Consider the following 25,384-nt stretch of genomic DNA (forward strand, 5'->3'; position numbering starts at 1 on the left):
CTTTCAATACCTCACCTTGCGAGGATAACTACACAGCCTTTTTTAAAGTGTTTTATGAGTTGGGAGGGATCTTAGACCCTTGGGAGGGATCTTAGACCATTTGGAACAGATTGGGAGGGATCGTAGACCATTCCGCCATACAGAATCCTTCCAGATTCTTGATATCCTTCGTCTGCGTTTATGGACTGCCCTTTTCAATTCAAACCACAGGTATCCAATGGGTTTCAAGTCTGGAGACTGAGATGGCCATTGCAAAATGTTGATTTTGAGGCCAATTAACCATTTCTTTGTAGATTTTTCATGTGTGCTTGGGGTTATTTTCTGGCTGCCTGACCATGTACTGAAATGAATTGATGCACATTCAGATGTTAATGTACTGCGTCATCATAATCCGTCTTGAAGAGTACAAGCCTTCTGAGCAGTACTGATACATTTTTGCAATCCATACAATCTTGAAACAATTAAATAATTATCCACTATCCAATACATTATAATTTACATGGTATTTTCTGAGTCAAGCGACCTCCGATGTACTTCAGCTGAATGGGTGCCAGTCAACACTCGACGATCACCACAATTACAGACTATGTCAGCCAGAATGAAGGGGACAGATTGAGACACAGACACTGTCAATAATAGATTAGTTTATGGTCATCAATATGTTGGCTACCTAAAAATGATAAATGTGAATTATCACTGAGGTGTAATGCAGCCTGGTTTCATAGACTAGGTGTAACAAAGTAAACATAAATCAGGGACACTCAAATGAGTATAATATGTTACGTTTGGAATGGTTACTTAAGACAGAAGGACACTTAAGGCAAAAACAAATGGGAAGGGAAGGAATATATCGGGAACGTCCAGCAACCCAAAGGTTGCGTGTTCAAAGTTAGCCAGAACAAATTCGAATTTGTAACATATCATACGTTTTGCAAATTGTGGGCCCCTCATGTTATGAGTCAGATGACCTTACGTGACCTCTCTATTTATGGTTTATCTATTTATGGTTCCAGCGTTATGAGGCAGAGCAAACAACGATACAGTATAGTGACTGCACAGAGCCCCAAGAGACCTCTGGAACAGCTGCTGTCATCGTTTGAGGAGCTCTGACAAAATTTGTGAGATTGCCTCAAGATTACAGAAAAGTATAGAACCTCCAAGCTTGCCTTATTACAATTATTGAGCCACATGAGTGTGCTTAATTTTTGTTTTGTCTTATCCAGGTTAAAAGCAGTGCAGACACATGTCAGTCAACAATTACTGTGACCAGAAAACAGGGCTGTGTCAAGTAGTAAGAACATGTTTGGAATCGGGAGTTACTACCTGAACTTGTCCAATAAGAAACCTTGTTTTTGTTTTCCGTTGCAAAGCGTTGTGATGTTCTGCCCTAGTGAACACAACTAAGTTTGGTGCAATTAAAAGGGGCACAAATCAGGAAAAATACCATTGTTTTGAATGCGAACAACAACAAAAACAAAACTATGAAACGACACACTGCTTCAGCGCCTTCGGTACAGCTTAGCTTGGGTCCTTGCTCTTCTCTCCCAGTTTGACTCAAGCGTCAAAAGTGCATTAGTTGTTAATAATTCCCTATTTAAAATGTTTTCTTTTTCTGTGTCCACATTCTCTCTTCTGGCTCTCCACGTATCCATCTGCCCCTCACCCTCGACCATGACGGAAGGACCCCCAAGGGAAACGGCTTAGTTGGCCCAAAATATCATCTCATTTGAGGCTGTGCAGCAGTGGACTAATCCTAGTCTTCATCCAAAATGGCACCCTATACCCTACATAGTGCACTACTCTTGTACAGAGGTCTATGGGCGCTACATTGGGAATAGGTTGCCATTTGTGATGCAGTACAAGTGCAACAGATATTCAGGGAGAAGCTTTGGGTGTCTGAATAAGACGTGGGAGAGGTCTTAAGAAATACAAGGATGCGAGGCATCTGCTGCCATACAATGTATCCTCCACAACAACAGGAGAGAACAGGAGAAATGGAGAAATGTCAGCCTGCTGCTGTGTAACACATAATGGGTAACATTTTCTTCCCTTGCGCAAAACAGCACTGAACCATGTAAAAAATGTAATATATCCATGCCTTCTATATCTTTCGACATTCATAATGACCTTCAGAGAGAGAAACTCAGGGCCCATATTGATACAACATCTCATATTAGGAGTGCTGATCTAAAAGGCAAAGCCGATCCTAGATCCGCCGACCATATGAAGCCGTAATATCTAGCTCTATCAACAGGAAATGTGTGAGTTATTTTGTCTAACAAAGATTGTATTAGGCAAAGAGATAATTGGACTTAGCAATAACATGACTGCAGCTTTGAAAAATACCTTTCACTCAATCATCTGTCGAGAACAATTATTAAAGGTTGATTGTCACAGGAGACTAAGGTAACTGGAAAACCACTTGTTTGGTTGATTGCTAACTTGTGAGATACACCTTAGGTGTAAGTGGCCCGTGATAGACGAAGAGACAGCGAAAGAGAGGTTTAGGAAGGTAATGAGAAGAGGCAGATCGCAAGATAAATAAATTCAAAAGTAAAGAAGGGAGGGCTGAAAATAACAAAATAGTATGGGGAAAACCCGAACATAGACATTGTCTGATGTTTTGACAAGTTTGTCACCATGTTACCTGCCTTCGTCATCAAGAAACTACACTTATTCACTATATCTACTAATAGCTGCAAGATACACGAGGAGCTTGGTTGGACCACGGAACCTCCCAACAGTGTGTGACTAACAAACACGTGGGAGAATCGCAGTGGAGGAAATACCCCCTTAACTATGCAGGGCTCATCCCCAAAAATACAAAATGGTACTTTACTGAACTGTTAATAAGTTTACAGGTTAGCTAGACTCATATCCCTGAGCATTTCATCAGTCTGGGTCAAACAGATCAAGAGATATAAAATGTGGCCATTATAGCATCACAATATGATGGATATGATTGTTCTTGCATATGTTGAGTCTTGACAGTGTTTGCAACATGTACCAAGTTTTGTTTCTATACAAATATCCGTGACTGATTTATTTGCATTTAAGTACAGACCATGCACATGTGAATGTTTATTGGTCAATAGCGGCCATGTTGTTTGACATACTAGCCTGGAAAATGGTGCGCTGAAAGACATTGGTCCATAGAGGCCAAATATTACTTTTCTTGCAGATTGGTAATTCGGTGCCAGAGGAGTAGCGTTTTAAGTGTTTTTGACAAAATTCTCAGTGGGGAAAAATCCATCATGGCCGACTTTATGGATCCTTGAGGCAAATTCTTTCCTTGTGGTTAGAGGTACCTACAGTGCCTTGCGAAAGTATTCGGCCCCCTTGAACTTTGCGACCTTTTGCCACATTTCAGACTTCAAACATAAATATATAAAACTGTATTTTTTTGTGAAGAATCAACAACAAGTGGGACACAATCATGAAGTGGAACGACATTTATTGGATATTTCAAACTTTTTTAACAAATCAAAAACTGAAAAATTGGGCGTGCAAAATTATTCAGCCCCCTTAAGTTAATACTTTGTAGCGCCACCTTTTGCTGCGATTACAGCTGTAAGTCGCTTTGGGGTATGTCTCTATCAGTTTTGCACATCGAGAGACTGACATTTTTTCCCATTCCTCCTTGCAAAGCAGCTCGAGCTCAGTGAGGTTGGATGGAGAGCATTTGTGAACAGCAGTTTTCAGTTCTTTCCACAGATTCTCGATTGGATTCAGGTCTGGACTTTGACTTGGCCATTCTAACACCTGGATATGTTTATTTTTGAACCATTCCATTGTAGATTTTGCTTTATGCTTTGGATCATTGTCTTGTTGGAAGACAAATCTCTGTCCCGGTCTCAGGTCTTTTGCAGACTCCAAATCAAATCAAATCAAATCAAATGTATTTATATAGCCCTTCGTACATCAGCTGATATCTCAAAGTGCTGTACAGAAACCCAGCCTAAAACCCCAAACAGCAAGCAATGCAGGTGTAGAAGCACGGTGGCTAGGAAAAACTCCCTAGAAAGGCCAAAACCTAGGAAGAAACCTAGAGAGGAACCAGGCTATGTGGGGTGGCCAGTCCTCTTCTGGCTGTGCCGGGTGGAGATTATAACAAAACATGGTCAAGATGTTAAAATGTTCATAAATGACCAGCATGGTCGAATAATAATAAGGCAGAATAGTTGAAACTGGAGCAGCAGCACAGTCAGGTGGACTGGGGACAGCAAGGAGTCATCATGTCAGGTATTCCTGGGGCATGGTCCTAGGTTTTCTTCCAGAATGGTCCTATATTTGGCTCCATCCATCTTCCCATCAATTTTAACCATCTTCCCTGTCCCTGCTGAAGAAAAGCAGGCCCAAACCATGATGCTGCCACCATCCATGTTTGACAGTGGGGATGGTGTGTTCAGGGTGATGAGCTGTGTTGCTTTTACGCCAAACATAACGTTTTGCATTGTTGCCAAAAAGTTCAATTTTGGTTTCATCCCTACAGAGCACCTTCTTCCACATGTTTGGTGTGTCTCCCAGGTGGCTTGTGGCAAACTTTAAACAACACTTTTTATGGATATCTTTAAGAAATGGATTTCTTCTTGCCACTCTTCCATAAAGGCCAGATTTGTGCAATATACGACTGATTGTTGTCCTATGGACAGAGTCTCCCACCTCAGCTGTAGATCTCTGCAGTTCATCCAGAGTGATCATGGGCCTCTTGGCTGCATCTCTGATCAGTCTTCTCCTTGTATGAGCTGAAAGTTTAGAGGGACGGCCAGGTCTTGGTAGATTTGCAGTGGTCTGATACTCCTTCCATTTCAATATTATCGCTTGCACAGTGCTCCTTGGGATGTTTAAAGCTTGGGAAATATTTTTGTATCCAAATCCGGCTTTAAACTTCTTCACAACAGTATCTCGGACCTGCCTGGTGTGTTCCTTGTTCTTCATGATGCTCTCTGCGCTTTTGACGGACCTCTGAGACTATCACAGTGCAGGTGCATTTATACGGAGACTTGATTACACACAGGTGGATTGTATTTATCATCATTAGTCATTTAGGTCAACATTGGATCATTCAGATCCTCACTGAACTTCTGGAGAGAGTTTGCTGCACTGAAAGTAAAGGATTTGTTAAAAAAGTTTGAAATATACAATAAATGTCGTTCCACTTCATGATTGTGTCCCACTTGTTGTTGATTCTTCACAAAAAAATACAGTTTTATATCTTTATGTTTGAAGCCTGAAATGTGGCAAAAGGTCGCAAAGTTCAAGGGGGCCGAATACTTTCGCAAGGCACTGTATATATACAATTTCAGGACTCTCAAACTTTCAAAGTTTGCATTTTCAATCACTTGTTATAGCACCACCATGTGGCCAATTGGCATAGCATTGCATGAGAGGGTGTGGCCCATGAGCCTTTACCATCATGCCAATTGCATGTTATTGCAATTGTTATTGCATGTAATTTTCCTTGGAGGAAGAACCCTGTATAGTAATAAAGAATGCCAAGAAAAACAATAGGGTTTCACCAGCTTCTCTGATGATCACCTAAACATAGCTGCAAGCACACTTTTTCCCTGGATCGAGAGTAACCTACGTACCAAATTCCGAGACGCTAGGTAAAATGATGAGATTTAAGTCAAATGTTGTTTATATCCCCATCATTTGGCCGTTTAACACCACCACAATTTATATCACCACCATGAGTTGCACCATGTGTAACCAGATGAATTTGGCCACCAATTTACACCATCCCAACAAGTTTGGTGTCTATAGGTCTTATCACTTAAGAGCTATAGCTCTCTAATAACAATAATAAATATAGCTGCAAGCATCCATGCCGGGGTTCAAGCTTTGGCCCCATAGTGCCACCATCAGGACAAATTGGACACATCATCTTAATATGTGCTACTTCTGTAGTCATTACCACACTTACCAAATATCAGATCTCAAAATCGAACAGATTATGCAATATGCTTTTAATGTATGTTGACTGTTTTTTTATTATTCTAGAACCGCTGGACCGATCAACACCAAAGTCGGTATATAGCATCGATAGATGCATGTCTTCTAAAAAATGTTTTTCACAAAACTCTAGCTGGAAAAATATTGCCACTATACTCCAATAAGCTTGCATGAATGTTTTTCCATGTCCAACAACACCATGTCACCAAAGAAGTTAACTACAATCATATCCTTGAGTGTGGATGCCAAATTTCATCACGCTGAGTCAAGCAGATGAAAGAGATATAAATATGTGACCAATACAGCGCCATTGTGTGGTCGATTTAAATGTGCTTGCAAATTGTTATTGACAGTGTTACAAACATGTGTATAAAGTTTTGTTACAATACGAATGTCTGTGTCGGATTCATATGCATTTATGTGCCAGGTCACGCCTACTTGAAAGTTTATTGGTCAGTAGCGGCCATGTGGTTTGAGAGTCTAAAAATGTTGCGTTATGAGAACTTGGTCTATAGATGCCATATATCAAGTTTCATACAGATCAGTAATTCGGTGTCGGAGAAGTTGCATTTTAAGTGTCTTTCACAAAAATCCAAATAGTGGAAAATCCATAATGGAGGGGAGGAACCTACATAGCATTCGTAAAGTATTCAGACCCCTTGACTCTTTCAAAATGTTGTTACCTCACAGCCTAATTCTAAAATGGATTAAAAAGTCTCATCAATCTACACACAATACTCCATAATGATGAAGCAAAACCTTTTTTTTTCTCTAATTTTAGCTAATTTAAAACAAAATAAAGAACCAACATCCCTTGTTTACATAAGGATTCAGACACTTTGCTATGAGACTAAAAATTGAACTCAGGTGCATCCTGTTTCATTGATCATTCTTGAGATGTTTCTACAACTTGATTGGAGCCCACCCGCGGTAAATTCAATTGATTTGACATGATTTAGAAAGGCATACACCTGTCTATATAAAGGTCCCACAGTTGACAGTGTATCTCAGACCCATGAGGTCGAAGGAATTGTCTGTAGACCTCCGAGACAGGATTGTGTCAAGGCACAGATCTGGGAAATGGTACCAAAAAATGTCTGCAGCATTAAAGGTCCCCAAGAACACAGTGGACTCCATCGTTCTAAAATGGAAGAAGTTTGGAACCACAAAGACTCTTCCTAGAGCTGGCCAGACGGAAGCCAATCCTCAGTAAAAGGCACATGACAGCCTGTTTGGTGTTTGCAAAAAGGCACCTAAAGGACTCTCAGATGATAAGAAACAATAATCTCAGGTCTGGCGAAACCATCTTTTTTAGCGGCAGGGACTATGAGACAAGTCAGGATTGAGGGAAAGATGAACAGATCAAACATCGCTGGAGACACCTGAAAATAGCTGTGCAGCTTCCCATCCAACCTAACAGAGCTTGAGATTATCTGCAGAGAAGAATGGGAGTAAACTCCCCAAATACAGGTGTGCCAAGTTTGTAGTGTCATACCCAAGAAGACTTGATGCTATAATCGCTGCCAAAGGTGCTTCAACAAAGTACTAAGTAAAGGGTCTGAATATTTATGTTTTGGCTTTGTCATTATGGGGTATTGTGTGTAGATTGATGAGGGCAAAAAATTATTTAACCAATTTTACATTTTACAACAAGGCTGTAATGTAACAACAAGTCAAGGGGTCTGAATAATTTCAGACTGTAAATATACACAGATTTTGATTTGGTGAAATGGTGAATAGACGACAAACTTAATATATTGACAAAGAATTTAGGAATCTGCACACTATAAACTGCAAAAAACAGAATACATGCACATGCATTCATTGAGCTGATGATTGAACAGCAGTAACTCAGCAAACAGGGGAGATCCTGAGGACATTCTGCGATGTTCGAATTAGGTCCCATAAGTGTTTCGTTGCGCTGTTATCCCGCTGACGTTCTGAGAATGTTCTAATAACAATGCTTGATGTATGTATGTGTCACGCCCTGACCTTGGAGAGCTTTTTATGTCTTTATTTTGGTTTGGTCAGGGTGTGATTTGGGTGGGCATTCTATGTTAATTTTCTATGTTTTGTATTTCTTTGTGTTTGGCCGGGTGTGGTTCTCAATCAGAGGCAGCTGTCTATCATTGAGAATCATACTTAGGCAGCTTTTTCCCACCTGTGTTTTGTGGGTAGTTGTTTTCTGTTTTGTGTCTGCACCAGACAGAACGGTTTAGTTTTGTTCCATTTTGTTATTTTGTCTCAGTGTTCAGTTGAAATAAATTATCATGAACATGTACCACCATGCGGTTTGATCCACTCCTTCTTCATGCAACTATGAGCGTTACAGAACTATCCACCACCAAAGGACCAAGCAGCGTGGTAAGGAGGAGCAGCGTGGTCAGAGGTATGAGACAACCTGGGAGGAGGTAGAGAAGTGGTCGGACGACCCAGGGAGAGTTCCAGAGCACGCCTGGGATTCTATGGAGCAGTGCAAAGAGGGATACCGGAGGATGGAGTCGGCGAGACCAACACGGCCGGCAAGTAAGCCCGAGAGGCATCCCCCCCCAATTTTTGGGAGGGGCACATGGGGAATGTGGCAGAATCAGGTTCTAGACCTGACCCAACTCCCCGTGCTTACCGTGGCGGGCGACGTACTGGGAAGGCACTGTGTTATGCGGTGGAGCGCACGGTGTCTCTAGTACGAGTTTTTAGCCCGGTGCACTACATCCCAGCTCTCCGCATCTGCCGGACTAGGGTGAGCATTCAGCCAGGACGGATTGTGCAAGCCCTGCTCTCCAGAACTCCAGTACGTCTCTACGGCCCAGGATATCCTGCGCCGGCTCTGCGCACTGTGGTCTCCAGTACGTCTGCACAGCCCAGTGCGTCCTGTGCCTGCGCCCTGCACGTGCCGGACCAAAGTAACCCTCCAGCCAGGACGGGTTGTGCAGGCTCCTAGCTCGAGCCCCCCAGTGCGCCTCCACGGCCCAGTGTATCCGGTGCCTCTGCCTAGGACAGGGCCTCCTGTATGTCTCTCCAGCCTAGTGAGTCCTGTGCCTGCGCCTAGAACTAACTCTCCCATATGTCTCCCCAGTCTGGTGAGCCCTGTGGCAGGTCAACGTATCAGACTGCCCATACGTCTCCTCTCTCCAGTGATGATCCATGGCACGAAGCCTCCAGTGATGATCCATGGCACGAAGCCTCCAGTGATGATCCATGGCAAGAAGCCTCCAGTGATGATCCATGGCAAGAAACCTCCAGTGATGATCCATGGCAAGAAGCCTCCAGTGATAATCCATGGCACGAAGCCTCCAGTGATGATCCATGGCACGAAGCCTCCAGTGAAGATCCATGGCACGAAGCCTCCAGTGATGATCCATGGCACGAAGCCTCCAGTGGTGATCCATGGCAAGAAGCCTCCAGTGGTGAGACATGGCAAGAAGCCTCCAAAGAGGCCCTCCAGTACTGAGCCTCCAGCAACGACGGTCTCCAGTCCGGAGCCTCCAGCAACGACGGTGCCTAGTCCGGAGCTTCCAGCAACGACGGTGCCAGGTCCGGAGCCTCCAGGAACGAGGGTGGCGAGTCTGGGGCCTCCACCAATGAGGGTGCCCAGTCCGGGGCCTCCAGCAACGAGGGTGCCCAGTCCGGGGCCTCCAGCAACGAGGGTGCCCAGTCCGGGGCCACCAGCAACGAGGGTGCCCAGTCCGGGGACTCCAGCAACGAGGGTGCCCAGTCCGGGGTCGGCGGCGAGGGTCCCGGAACCAGAGGCGCCACCGCGGATAGATGCCCACCCAGACCCTCCCCTATAGGTTCAGGTCTTGCGGCCGGCGTCCGCACCTTCGGGGGGGGGGGGGGGGGGGGGGGGGGATCACGCCCTGACCTTAGAGAGCTTTTTATGTCTCTATTTTGGTTTGGTCAGGGTGTGATTTGGGTGGGCCTTCTATGTTTTGTATTTATTTTTGTTTGGCCGGGTGTGGTTCTCAATCAGGGGCAGCTGTCTATCGTTGTCTCTGATTGAGAATCATACTTAGGCAGCTTTTTCCCACCTGTGTTTTGTGGGTAGTTGTTTTCTGTTTTGTGTCTGCATCAGACAGAATGGTTTTGTTTTGTTCCATTTTGTTATTTTGTCTCGGTGTTCAGTTGAAATAAATTATCATGAACACATACCACGCTGCGCTTTGGTCAGCTCCTTCATGCAATGACGAGCGTTACAGTACCGAATTCCATGCAAGAATCTTAATTGTGTACTCCTCGCGTCCTCCCTCCTCACCTCCTTCTCAAAACCCATTGGAGGAGGTCAGAGGGGCGAGACCTCAGCTTTCTCATCCAATGGGTTTTGAGAAGGAGGCCAGGAGAGGAAATTGGACGTGAGGAGTATGCAATTGCGATTCTCCCCATGATTGTAGGTCACAAGGGGTGATGGGCGTGACCTTTCTAAGTTTGCATATTTAATTGCTTGTTATAGCAACACCATGTGTCCAATTGGCATGGCAATGTATTTGAGGGTGTGGCCTTCGGCCCATTACCATCATGCAAGGTTGCACCCTCCTAGGCCTTACGGTCTCATGGGAATTTTCCTTTTTCACAAAGTCCCTGCTTGAACCCCTAATAATATTAATCCTAAAAATTATAATAGGGTTCCAGTCCCTTCGGAGCTTGGACCCCTTATAATAATATTAATAACACACTTTATTTGTCAGACGCCTTTCAGGACACTCAAGGACCATAAAAAGTAGGCCTATATAGACTAGTTGGAGCAGATAATTTAAATTCATTACACAGTTACTCTTAGCCCAACGTGTTTAAACTAAACAACCTCTTCATCAGGCAGCCTGATATGTACATAGTTCAGTCAAGTATCTTTCTTGCGTCATACAGGCCACTTTCATGTCCTTTTTTGAGTGACAAACTAACAGTTATCTAAGCAAGAAACAATCAAACCATGAATCTGGATTTACTACCTCTGAGCACCTCACTATCTCTGGCCCCAAAAATGTACTGACTGATTAGCTAATCAGAGAGAATGAATGGGTACAAATCGAGTTTACGGTCTCTCAAACAATCAACAAATAACAGCAATCAAGATCAACATTCACAATGGAGGTTCGGGGGGGAAACAAGCCAATCTGGCCACCTTAAGTGGACTATTTCCTGATTATAGTGCTACTGTCCCACAGGGGCCGGAGAGTCTAATGCCTGATAGGACTTCAATCATACATGTACCTGGCAACATTTGTCTTTTTTATTAATAAGGTTCTTAATACGGAGCTACTTCAAGTTTCGAACGCTTACAATACAGCAGGATCACAATTGCATCATGTGCATCTCATATGGTTCTGGTGTTAGAGAAGTTACGTTGCACCACAGTGTTGTCAAAACGATAGCCATGGTAACAAGTCCTCCTCTCCCAAAGCCCACGTTATTATTCAACACACTGCATGATATTCACCACCAATATTGTGTTCGTACGACATACCAATGTTTGAAGGACATCTTGGGATTAACTGGGTACTACTAGTGTAACGTGAAAAGGTATATGAACACTGTTTGACTCCTGTATTAAAGTATCAAAACAGATATTTTATTTCCCCAGATGGGCATTCCATAAATGCCTGATGTTCTACAGTGAAGTTGTTAATGGAAAGCCTGGCATCTCGTGACTTAGATAAAATAACTTAGACTCTCTTGTACTGTTATTAGATATGAAATGTCAGTCTGGGTGCCACACAAATGCAGCTTGCAGGCCTGATGGGGCACTGATGTTTTTCTGATGTTGTAATGGCTGCCTCATACCTAGAAGTGTGAGGATGCAAGCCAGGATGGCGATGAGGGCCCCAGTGCTGAGGCCTGCTGAGAGCATGGAGGCTTCACTCCCACATGACTGGGGAGCTCCATCGGGGTCACAGTCGCACACCCGGATGGACAGGGTGTTGGTGCTGCTGAGGGCAGGGCTCCCGCCATCCATGATGAGGACAGGGAGGCGGTACATAGTCTGATCGTGACGCTGGAAACCCCCTCGCATGGTCAGCACAGAGGCGGTGTTGTCTGTGAGGAGGAAGGCATCGCAGCCATATAATGATCAAATTGTGTTCAGATAGTAATACTTGGTGGATTCCAACTAATCATGATGACAGTTAGCTCTGATATAATGTTTGGATAATGGAAAATATCCATACCAGGGCTAGGAAACCACTATGGTGTTGTGGAGCTTCTCCTGCCTGGTAACTAGGCATTCAGTATGAAGGGCTCTCTAATTCTTCTAGGTTGTCCTGCTGCCAACTATGCACATTTCGTTGGCCAAATATGACTATGTGTCTGGCCTTTACCTTTGTTGTCTCTCAGGGTGAAGTTGAGGTTCCCAGCAGCCTCTGCAGTGAGGGAGAAGAAGAAGCGGTGTCCACTCTGAGGTTCGTCTCTGTCCATTGCGCTGATGGTCTCAATGACCTGCAGGGGACAGAGGACCAAAGGTTACATTCAGTTCAGGTCATTTCAGATATAGGAATTTGTCTTGTATTCTAGAGTATGGTGTCCATATTAAGACAGAGGTCAGTCTTTAAAAAAATATAAATTATTTCACTTTATTTAACCAGGTAGGCCAGTTGAGAACAAGTTCTCATTTACAACTGCGACAAAAACAACAACACAGAGTTACACATAAACAAACGTACAGTCAATATCAACAGAAAATTAATGTACAGTGTGTGCAAATGTAAAAGATTAGGGAAGTAAGGCAATAAATAAGCCATAGAGGTGAAATAATTACAATTTAGCATTAACACTGGAGTGATAGATATGCAGATGATGATGAGCAAGTAGAGATACTGTACTAGGGTGCATAAGAGCAAGTAGATAAATAACAATATCGGGATGAGGTAGTTGGGTGTGCTATTTACAGATTGGCTGTGTACAGTCGTGGCCAAACGTTTTTAGGATGACACAAATATATACATTTTCACAAAGTCTGTATGATGGAAATTTGCATATACTCCAGAATGTTATGAAGAGTGATCAGATTAATTGCAATTAATTACAAAGTCCCTCTAAGCCATTCAAAAAAACGGAATCCCCAAAAAACATTTCCACTGCATTTCAGCCCTGCCACAAAAGGACCAGCTGACATCATGTCAGTGATTCTCTCATTAACACAGTTGTAAGTGTTGACGAGGGCTGGAGACCATTCTGTCATGCTGATTGAGTTGAATAACAGACTGGAAGCTTCAAGAGGAGGGTGGTGCTTGGAATCATTGTTCTTCCTCTGTCAAACATGGTTACCTGCAAGGAAACATGTGCCGCCATCATTGATTTGCACAAAAAGAGCTTCACAGGCAAGGATATTACTGCCAGTAAGATTGCACCTAAAGCAACCATTTATCGGATCATCAAGAACTTCAAGGAGAGCGGTTCAATTGTTGTGAAGAAGGCTTCAGGGTGCCCAAGAAAGTCCAGCAAGTGCCAGGACCGTCTCCTCAAGTTGATTCAGCTGAGGGATCGGGGCACCACCAGTATAGAGCTTGCTCAGGAATGGCAGCAGGCAGGTGTGAGTGCATCTGCACGCACAGTGAGGTAAAGACTTTGAGGATGGCCTGGTGTCAAGAAGGGCAGCAAAGAAGCCACTTCTCTCCAGGAAAAACATCAGGGACAGACTGATATTCTGCAAAAGGTACAGGGATTGGACTGCTGAGGACTGGGGTAAAGTAATTTTCTCTGATGAATCCCCTTTCCGATTGTTTGGTGCATCCGTAAAAAAAGCTTGTCCGGAGAAGACAAGGTGAGCGCTATCATCAGTCCTGTGTCATGCCAACAGTAAAGCATCCTGAGACCATTCATGTGTGGGGTTGCTTCTCAGCTAAGGGAGTGGGCTCACTCACAATTTTGCATAAGATCACAGCCATGAATAATGAATGGTACCAACACATCTTCCGAGAGCAACTTCTCCCAACCATCCAGGAACAGTTTAGTGACGAACAATGCCTTTTCCAGCATGATGGAGCACCTTGCCATAATGCCTGGTTCCTCTCTAGGTTTCTTCCTAGGTTTTGGCCTTTCTAGGGAGTTTTTCCTAGCCACCGCGCTTCTACACCTGCATTGCTTGCTGTTTGGGGTTTTAGGCTGGGTTTCTGTACAGCACTTTGAGATATCAGCTGATGTACGAAGGGCTATATAAAATAAATTTGAATTTGATAAATTTGAAGGCAAAAGTGATAACTAAGTGGCTCGGAGAACAAAACATCGATATTTTGGGTCCAGACTTTAATCCCATTGAGGACTTGTGGTCAATCCTCAAGAGGTGGGTGGACAAAGAAAAACCAACAAATTCTGACAAACTACAAGCATTGATTATGCAAGAATGGGCTGCCATCAGTCAGGATGTGGCCCAGAAGTTAATTGACAGCATGCCAGGGCGGGTTGCAGAGCTCTTGAAAAAGAAGGGTCAACATTGCAAATATTGACTCTTTGCATCAACTTCATGTCATTTTCAATAAAAGCCTTTTGACACTTATGAAATGCTTGTAATTATACTTCAGTATTCCATAGTAACATCTGACTGAAGCAGCAAACTTTGTGAAAATTAATATTTGTCAGTCTCAACTTTTGGCCACGACTGTACAGGTACAGTGATGGGTAAGCTGCTCTGACAGCTGATGCTTAAAGTTAGAGAGGGAGATACATCTCCAGCTTCAGTGATTTTTGCTTTAGATTTTTTTTATTGTCTAAAAGTCCCGCTGAGACTGAGGCTGTCCTATTATGGACACCATGTTGGAGCAGCACTAAGTAAAAAAAACTATCACCAAGAGATAGAGCCATATAGATCACAAGCTATAACATCTGACATGACAATATTGAAGGTCATATAGGTCATATTTTGAGATGGAAGGCGGTACCACACTCTATAGGGTTGGGACTTGGGAGACATCGTGTAGTGGAAGTGAGAGATATTTTCTAAAAAACAGGCAAGGAAAATCAACACAATTTAGAGGCCGTTCCACCGCCAACACAATCCCCATTGAACTACCTGTAGTCAGCATTAGCCTCACACCAACATGATAATAGACCCTTTCAACAATACTCATAATAATAATTGTGTTACACGAGTATTTATTTGTCAGGTTGATATATTCTAAGTAGAACCTGATATATTTTGTATAATATGACACAATACATGTTGTGCGTATTGTAGCTATGTCAGCTGCAGAACAACAAATAGACTACAGAGTTCAGGATGGTGATATGAATTATCTCTCAAAAACATCATCATAGGGGGTCTAAATATCAGTTCCAAACCAAATGGACATGAGGAAGTGTGGGTTTAAGCCAAAGAACTAATACTGCACACACAGACACACAGACACACACACAGACACAAACACACACATTGATTACCTAGGACAGTTTACCTAGCATTAAAGTGGAAAAGCCATCCCCGGGCTGGCTTACGAATTATTACACACACCAAAAAAACGCACACCATTTAAAAGTGCTGTGTTTAAAAGATGATTATCAGTGGAGGCCCATCAGGTTGCGCTATAAGAAGATTCACTCGGTCAGACGCTCTGCAGTGGCCTAATCCCCCTAGCTTTGGCTGGGTTAAACACCGGCCATGCCGAGCCTTGCCATCGCGAGGAGCCAGTCAGCACAAACTCAATCTGCCAGAAAATCTCCTGGAAACTGGAAATTGAACAACCTGCCAACAGGTTAGCGTTCCAAATGGCACCCTATTCCCTATATAGTGCACAACTTTTGACCAAAGCCCTATGGGCCCTGGTTAAAAGTAGTGCAATATATAAGGAAAAGTTTGCCATTTGGGACACACAGGGAGTGAATCTAAAAAAAAATATATATATATATATATATGCATATATATATATTTACCTTTTGTTTATACAGTTTTTTTCTCATTGAGATAATATCTCTTTTCCAAGAGAGACCTGGTCAAATAACAGCAGGGAGAACAATGTTTCAGACAAAACAACTTACATACACTAACACAACATTAAACAAAACTATAAACACACATACAGTACAACAATTACATATTACATTAAAAACACAAACATCTTGACTAAAAACACCTGACCTAAAAACAATTACACTCTTCTATGATATATACATCGGTCAAATATTTAAACTCCACCAACTAAACTAGATCATCACATTTTAAAATGTTCATGAGAGAATTCCAGGACCACGGTGCTAAGTAACTAAAACTATTTCTACCATGACCTGTTCTAATTTTTGTTCAGGGTAGAAGCAAATCAGAATGGGACCATAATTGATATTTATTTACTGACCTGACTAAAAAAGAAGAGAGATAAAATGGCATTTTACCCAATATGGCCTTATAAATCAGTGTATACCAGTGTTTAAGCCTATGCAAGGTCAATGACGACCAGCCAACAGCGCTGTAGAGATCACAATGATGTGTTAGACGTTTCTGATTTGTAATGAACCTGAGGGCTGCATGATACACTGAATCAAGTGCTCTCAGGGTAGTGGCTGAGGCCTGCATATATACACTGCTCAAAAAAATAAAGGGAACACTAAAATAACACATCCTAGATCTGAATGAATGAAATATTCTTATTAAATACTTTTTTCTTTACATAGTTGAATGTGCTGACAACAAAATCACACAAAAACTATCAATGGAAATCACATTTATCAACCCATGGAGGTCTGGATTTGGAGTCACACTCAAAATTAAAGTGGAAAACCACACTACAGGCTGATCCAACTTTGATGTAATGTCCTTAAAACAAGTCGAAATGAGGCTCAGTAGTGTGTGTGGCCTCCACGTGCCTGTATGACCTCCCTACAACGCCTGGGCATGCTCCTGATGAGGTGGCGGATGGTCTCCTGAGGGATCTCCTCCCAGACCTGGACTAAAGCATCCGCCAACTCCTGGACAGTCAGTAGTGCAACGTGGCGTTGGTGGATGGAGCGAGACATGATGTCCCAGATGTGCTCAATTGGATTCAGGTCTGGGGAATGGGCGGGCCAGTCCATAGCATCAATGCCTTCCTCTTGCAGGAACTGCTGACACACTCCAGCCACATGAGGTCTAGCATTGTCTTGCATTAGGAGGAACCCAGGGCCAACCGCACCATCATATGGTCTCACAAGGGGTCTGAGGATCTCATCTCGGTACCTAATGGCAGTCAGGCTACCTCTGGCGAGCACATGGAGGGTTGTGCGGCCCCCCAAAGAAATGCCACCCCACACCATGACTGACCCACCGCCAAACCGGTCATGCTGGAGGATGTTGCAGGCAGCAGAACGTTCTCCACGGCGTCTCCAGACTCTGTCACGTCTGTCACATGTGCTCAGTGTGAACCTGCTTTCATCTGTGAAGAGTTTGCCAATCTTGGTGTTCTCTGGCAAATGCCAAACGTCCTGCACGGTGTTGGACTGTAAGCACAACCCCCACCTGTGGACGTCGGGTCCTCATACCACCCTCATGGAGTCTGTTTCTGACCGTTTGAGCAGACACATGCACATTTGTGGCCTGCTGGAGGTCATTTTGCAGGGCTCTGGCAGTGCTCCTCCTTGCACAAAGGCGGAGGTAACGGTCCTGCTGCTGGGTTGTTGCCCTCCTACGGCCTCCTCCACGTCTCCTGATGTACTGGCCTGTCTCCTGGTAGCGCCTCCATGCTCTGGACACTACGCTGACAGACACAGCAAACCTTCTTGCCACTGCTCGCATTGATGTGCCGTCCTGGATGAGCTGCACTACCTGAGCCACTTGTGTGGGTTGTAGACTCCGTCTCATGCTACCACTAGAGTGAAAGCACCGCCAGCATTCAAAAGTGACCAAAACATCAGCCAGGAAGCATAGGAACTGAGAAGTGGTCTGTGGTCACCACCTGCAGAACCACTCCTTTATTGGGGGTGTATGGCTAATTGCCTATAATTTCCACCTGTTGTCTATTCCATTTGCACAACAGCATGTGAAATTTATCGTCAATCAGTGTTGCTTCCTAAGAGGACAGTTTGATTTCACAGAAGTGTGATTGACTTGGAGTTACATTGTGTTGTTTAAGTGTTCCCTTTATTTTTTTGAGCAGTGTATAACATCCCTAAAATCTAAAACCGACAGTAATGTACATCGTACCAGCTCCTTCCTGGCCTTGAAAGATAAACAAGCCTTATGCCGGTAATAAAATCCTATTTTCAGCTTGAGCTTCCATATCAAGTTCTCTACATGCACAGTGAAGCTCAGCTTATCATCAACCCACACACCCAAATATTTGTACACTTTAACTTGCTATATAGTATGTCCAGCCAATGCAGCAATGACATGCTTTGTAACAGGCCTGGCATTTGAAAATACCATGCATTTTGTTTTAAGCGAATTTAGAATCAGCTTTAAATCATACATATTCTGTTGTATGATGTTAAATGCTCTTTGGGCAATTTCAAAAGCTAAAGATAAACTATTACCACTTGAATAAAGAACAGTATCATCTGCATAAAAATGAACATCCGCTGTTTCAATAAGATCCCCAATGTTGTTTATATACAAAATGAACAACAGTGGGCCCAAAATAGAACCTTGCGGAACACGTGAGCACACCCCTATAAATACCGCAACAACAGTATATTTTTGGGATAAATTGATATACATCCCAAAATATACTGCCTTGTCCGTGCGAGGCTTTAACGTTGGAACCTACATGATTATCTGGATGGATTTAGTGTTTTATTTATTAAGGAATTAAAGTTGAAGTCGGACGTTTACATACACCTTAGTCAATTACATTTAAACTCAGTTTTCACAATTCCTGACATTTAATCCTAGTAAAAATTCCCTGTTTTAGGTCAGTTAGGATCAACACTTTATTTTAAGAATGTGAAATGTATGTATTTATTTTATTTCACCTTTATTTAACCAGGTAGGCCAGTTGAGAACAAGTTCTCATTTACAACTGCGACCTGGCCAAGATAAAGCAAAGCAGTGCGACAAAAACAACACAGAGTTACAAATGGGATAAACAAATGTACAGTCAATAACACAATAGAAAAATCTGTATACAGTGTGTGCAAATTAAGTAAGGAGGTAAGGCAATAAATAGACAATAGTGGCGAAATAATTACAATTACAATTTAGCACTAACACTGGAGTGATAGATGTGCAGATGACGATGTGCAAGTAGAGATAATGGGGTGCAAAAGAGCAAGAGGGTAAGTAATAATATGGGGATGAGGTAGTTGGGTGTGCTTATTTACAGATTGTCTGTGTACAGGTACAGTGATCGGTAAGCTGCTCTGACAGCTGATGCTAAAGTTAGAGAGGGCGATATAAGACTCTAACTTCAGTGATTTTTTTCAATTCGTTCCAGTCATTGGCAGCAGAGAACTGGAAGGAAAGGCAGCCAAAAGAAGTGTTGGCTTTGGGGATGACCAGTGAAATATACTTGCTGGAGCGTGTGCTTCAGGTGGGTGTTGCTATGGTGACCAGTAAGCTGAGATAAGGCGGGGCTTTACCTAGCAAAGACTTATAGATGACCTGGAGACACTGGGTTTGGCTACAAATATGCAGTGGTGGGTAGTATATGGGGCTTTGGTGACAAACGGATGGCACTGTGATAGACTACATCCAGTTTCGCCGAAGTCAAGGATCGGATCCGTTTTATGAGGGTATGTTTGGCAGGATGAGTGAAGGAGGCTTTGTTGCAAAATAGGAAGCTGATTCTAGATTTAATTTTGGATTGGGGATGCTTAATATGAGTCTGGAAGGAGAGTTTACAGTCTAACCGGACACCTAGGTATTTGTAGTTATCCACATATTCTAAGTCAGAACCGCCCAGAGTAGTGATGCTAGTCGGGCGGGAGTGTGCAGGAGGTTGAAGAGCATGCACTTCGTTTACCAAGCATTTAAAAGCAGTTGGAGGCCACGGAATGAGTGTTGTATGGCGTGGAAGCTTGTTTGGAGGTTTGTTAGCACAGTGTCCAAAGAAGGCACCAGATGTATACAGAATGGTTTCGCCTGCGTAGAGGTGGATCAGAGAATCAGCATCAGCAAGAGCGACATCATTGATATATTCTGAGAAAATAGTTGAAATGTCAGAATAATAGGAGAGAGAATGATTAATTTCAGGTTTTATTTATTTCATCACTTTCCCAGTGGGTCAGAAGTTTACATACACTCAATTAGTATTTGGGAGCATTGCCTTTAAGTTGTTTAACTTGGGTCAAACGTTTCGGGTAGCCTTCCACAAGTTTCCCACAATAAGTTGGGTGAATTTGGGCCCATTCCCCATTCCAACCGCCATTGATAAAAGACAGTACTGTGCAAATCTAAAATATATTTAGATTTGTTTAACACTTTTTTGGTTACTACATGATTCCATATGTGTTATTTCACAGTTTTGATGTCTTCACTACAATGTAGAAAATAGTAAAAATAAAGACAATTCCTGAAATGAGTAGATGTGTCCCAAAATGTTGGCTGGTACTGTACATTTAGAATACATTTCAAAGATAAGAAAGGTGTTAGCTGAGAATTCATCAAGGATTCTAATATTTTAGCAAGTCAAGAGATTTTAGAAATAGGCTGATAATTATTTAGGTCACAAGGGTCATCACCTTCGTGAATGGGGAGTACATGGGCCGCCTTAAAGACTTACACAGAAAGACTCACAGCTTTAATCATCGCCAAAGGTGATTCTAACGTATTCTAACAATGTATTGACTCAAGGGTGTGAATACGTATGTAAATGAGATGAGATATTTCTGTATTTCATTTTCAATAAATTAGCAAACATTTCTAAAAACCTGTTTTTTCCCATTGTCATTATGGGGTATTGTGTGTAGATGGGTTAGAGAAAAACTATATTTAATACATTTTGAATTCAGGCTGTAACATAACAAAATGTGGAATATAATGTATGAAATGGTATGAACACTTTCTGAAGGCACTGTACTTATAATAACAGTAACCATGGGACATCTTTTCAGTCAAGGGTCCTTTTTGGGTAAATTGCATGAGCTTGAAAGGGTGAAGAATATAATATATGCTTATACAGAGCTAGGAAAAAAAAAATCAAATTCTCTGCCCCTTCCGATTGGAACGAGCGTCGAAAGGTCCTGAAATGTCAAAGTTTTGACCCCTAGTTACACCACACTTTCCCAAACAATCTTGCTGTTCAATTTGTACATTTATGTCAGTAAACTGTAGTGCTTTGTGTTTAATGTTGTAAATGTGTCTGCAACTTTGTGTGTTGCTATTTTGGCCAGGTCTCTCTTGTAATATAGATTATTAGGCAGAGTTGTGAAGTAAAAGCCATATCTCAGTCTGGCCAATAAAAATAAAATATTAAGATGAGCAAAAGAACACAGATAGTGGATTGGAAAAAGTGTTATGGACAGACGACGTTTGAGGTGTTTGGATCACAAAGAAGAACCGTTATGATACACAGAAAAATTTAAATATGCTGCAGGAGTGCTTTTGACGCCATCTGTCAAGCATGGTGGAGGCAATGTGATAGTCTGGGGGTGCTTTGGTGGTGGTAATGTGGGAGATCTGTACAGGGTAAAAGGTATCTTGAAGAAGGAAGGCTATCACTCCATTTTGCAACGCCATACCCTGTGGACGGCACTTAATTGGAGCCAATTTCCCCCTACAACAGGACAATGAACCAAAGCACAGCTCCAAACTATGCAAGACCTATTTAGGGAAGAAGCAGTCAGCTTGTATTCTGTCTATAATGGAATGGCCAGCACAGTCACCGGATCTCAACCCTATTGAGCTGTTGTGGGAGCAGCTTGACCGTATGGTACGTAAGAAGTGCCCATCAAGCAAATCCAACTTGACGAAAGCAAAGTTTGAAGGACACAATTATTATTTTAATTAAAAAAAATATATAACCTTGTCAACGTCTTGACAATATTTTGATTTGATTTGACCTTATGTAGACAGGCATGTGCCTTTCCAAATCATGTCCAATCAATTGAATTTACCACAGACGGACTCCAATCAAGTTGTAGAAACATCAAGGATGAGAACTGGAAACAAGATGCACCTAAGCTCAATTTCAAGTCTCACATCAAAGGGTCTGAATACTTATGTAAAGAAGGTATGTTTTTTATTTTTAATATATGTACAAAAATGTATGTTTTTGCTTTGTCATTATGGGGTATTGGGTATAGATAATTGAGGAAAATGTTTTATTTAGTACATTTTAGAAAAAGACTGTAACGTAACAAACAGTGGAAAAAGTGAAGTGGTCTGAATACTGTCCAAATGCACAGTATGTAATTTGGATGGTGTCCATAGTGATCGTGTCCCTGCTTACACATATCTGGGCATCTGGATAGATGAAAAGCTGTCTCATATTGGTGAGTTAGTTAAGAAGCTGAGAATAAAAATTGGCTTCTTCAATAGAAATAAGTTCTGCTTCTCTCTAAATAGTAGAAAGCAGATTATTCAGTTGACGTTTCTATCGGTCCTAGGCTATGGCGACATCATCTATATGAACGCAGCTGCTACTTCATTAACTAATCCCACCACAGTGTCCGATTTCAAAAAGGCTTTACAACGAAAGCACACCAAACGATTTTGTTAGGACAGTCACAGAAAAACACAGCCATTTTTCCAGCCAAAGAGAGGAGTCACAAAAAGCAGAAATAGAGATAAAATGAATCACTATCCTTTGATGATCTTCATCAGATGACACTCATAGGACTTCATGTTACACAATACATGTATGTTTTGTTCATATTTATATCCAAAAATCTCAGTTTACATTGACGCGTTAGGTTCAGTAATGTTTTGCTTCCAAAACATCCAGTGATTTTGCAGAGAGCCACATCAGTTTACAGAAATACTCATCATAAATGTTGATGAAAATACAAGTGTTATGCATGGAACTTTAGATAAACTTCTCTTTAATGCAACCGCTGTGTCAGATTTCAAAAAAGCACACCATGCAATAATCTGAGTGCGGCACTCAGACATAAAAACAAGCCATACAGATATCCGCCATGTTGTGGAGTCAACAGAAGTCAGTAATAGCATTATAAATATTAACTTACCTTTGATAATCTTCATCAGAATGCACTCCCAGGAATCCTAGTTCCGCAATACATGTTTGTTTTCTTCGATAAAGTCCATCATTTATGTCCAAATACCTCCTTTTTGTTTGCGCCTTTAGTTCACGAATCCAAATTCACGACACGCAGGCCAGACGAAAAGTAAAAAAAATCCATTACAGTTCGTAGAAACATGTCAAACGATGTATAGAATCAATCTTTAGGATGTTTTTAACATAACTCTTCAATAATGTTTCAATCAGAGAATTCCTTTGTCTTTAGAAATGCAATGGAACGCAGCTACCTCTCAGGGGGAGCGCGCCTGAATGAGCTGATTGCACTCTGGCGGACCTCTTTCTCAGTCAGCTCTCATTCTCTCCTCCTTCACAGTAGAAGCCTCAAACAAGGTTCTAAAGACTTGACATCTAGTGGAAGCCTTAGGAAGTTCAATCGGACCAAATTTACACTATCTTGGATAGGCAATGAGTTGAAAAACTACAAACCTCAGATTTCCCACTTCCTGGTTGGATTTTTTTCTCACGTTGTTGCCTGCCATATCAGTTCTGTTATACTCACAGACATCATTCAAACAGTTTTAGAAACTTCAGAGTGTTTTCTATCCAAAACTACTAATAATATGCTTCTGGCCTGAGTAGCAGGCAGTTTACTCTGGGCACCTTATTCATCCAAGCTACTCAATACTGCCCCCAAGCCATAAGAAGTTAACAACAAGTTTATCTTTAAAATGGTGAAAAATACTGGTATGTTTGAGGAAAATTAATTGAGATTTCTGTTGTTTGAATTTGGCGCCCTGCACTTTCACTGGCTGTTGTCATATCGATCCCGTTAGCGGGATCTAAGCCATAAGAATTAAAGTCGTTAGATTCAGTTTAAAGCGCACTGCGCTTTATTACGGGAGACATTTTAGTACTCATCACAGCATTCTCTTCCAGAAAGTTGGTAGGCCCTCTTTGATGTCACGTTGATACATCGCTATGTTTTCATTTATAAAGCCTTTTTACAAAAAGTCCCACTGTATCCAACATCATTACTGTCACGCCTGCTCCAGCTTTGCCTCAGCTGGCTTGACGAGCCTCCACGCCTTAGCTGGCATGAGAGGTTTTCTTGCCTCGGTTGGTTCGGCAGGCGCCCATCACACGACATGCCTCAGCCGGTTCATCGGCCTCCCACGCCTCAGCCGGCTCCTCAGGCTCCCACGCCTCTGCCGGATAGTCGAGCTTCTGCGCTCCAGCCAGCTTGTTCAGCACCCAAAGTTCAGACACTGGGTGGTGCAACTGGATGGGAGGGGGTGGGGGGTGTATTTCAGGGCTCATCTGTAAAAGAGTCCTTGGTCTCACATTATTATTTTTCAAATTAACCAAGCTCTGTCTAGTTGGTTGTTGATCATTGCTAGACAGCTATTTTCAAGTCTTGCCATAGATTTATCAAGCTGATTTAAGTCAAAACTATTACTAGGCCACTCAAGAACATTCAATGTCATCTTGGTAAGCAACTCCAGTGTATATTTGGCCTTGTGTTTTAGGTTATTGTCCTGCTGAAAGACGAATTTGTCTCCCAATGTCTGTTGGAAAGCAGACTGAACCAGGTTTTCCTCTAGGATTTTGCCTGTGCTTAGCTCTATTCCATTTATTTTTATCCAAAATAAAATTCCATAGTCCTTGCCGATGACAAGCATAACCATAACATGATTCAGATACCACCATGATTGAAAATATGAAAAATAGTAGTCAGTGACGTGTAGTGTTGGATTTTCCCCAAAAGCTTTGTATTTGGGACATAAAGTTCACATTTTTTGCCACATTTGCATGTTTTGGAATATTTTTATTCTGTATAAGTTCCTTCTTTTCACTCTGTCATTTAGGTTAATATTGGGGAGTAACTAAAATGTTGTTGATCCATCCTCAGTTTTCTTCTATCACGGCCAATAAACTGTTTTAAAGTCACTTTTTGCCTCATGGTGAAATCTTTGGGATTTTCAATGTCTGCTGTTGAATGTTTAACCAATCTATCAATAAGTGCCCTTCTTTGCGAGGCATTGGAAACCCTCGCTGGTCTTTGTGGTTGAATCTGTGTTTCAAATTCAGTGTTCGATGGAGGGACCTTACAGATAATTGAATGTGTGGGGTACAGAGGTGGGGTAGTCATTCAAAAGTCATGTTAAACACAACATGTATTGCTAGTTTTCACTACTGAACTTATTTTGGCTTGCCATAAAAAGGTTTTGAATACTTAATGAATCAAGACATTTCAGTTTAATTTGTAAAAAAAATAATATAATAATACATTGACTTTTTGTGTGTATTGTGTGTAGACCAGTGACACAATATCTCAATTTAGTCTATATTAAATTCAGTCTGTACCACAAAAAAATGTGGGAAAAGTAAAGGGGTGTGAATAC

General features: G+C 42.1%; 1 protein-coding gene across 1 annotated transcript in view; it reads right to left on the minus strand.

Annotated features, from left to right (window-relative positions):
* Positions 1 to 25,384, minus strand: part of LOC139387548 (cadherin-7-like) — a 128,948-nt gene that overhangs the window by 9,816 nt on the left and 93,748 nt on the right. The window contains exons 9-10 of the mRNA XM_071133851.1: positions 12,264 to 12,381; positions 11,731 to 11,982 (exon numbers count right to left, since the gene is read on the minus strand). Of these exons, the coding sequence (XP_070989952.1) occupies positions 11,731 to 11,982; positions 12,264 to 12,381 (370 nt within the window). The remainder of the gene's footprint in view (positions 1 to 11,730; positions 11,983 to 12,263; positions 12,382 to 25,384) is intronic.

This window comes from Oncorhynchus clarkii, chromosome 28 (assembly GCF_045791955.1).
Source record: "Oncorhynchus clarkii lewisi isolate Uvic-CL-2024 chromosome 28, UVic_Ocla_1.0, whole genome shotgun sequence".
Classification (NCBI taxonomy): Eukaryota; Metazoa; Chordata; class Actinopteri; order Salmoniformes; family Salmonidae; genus Oncorhynchus; species Oncorhynchus clarkii.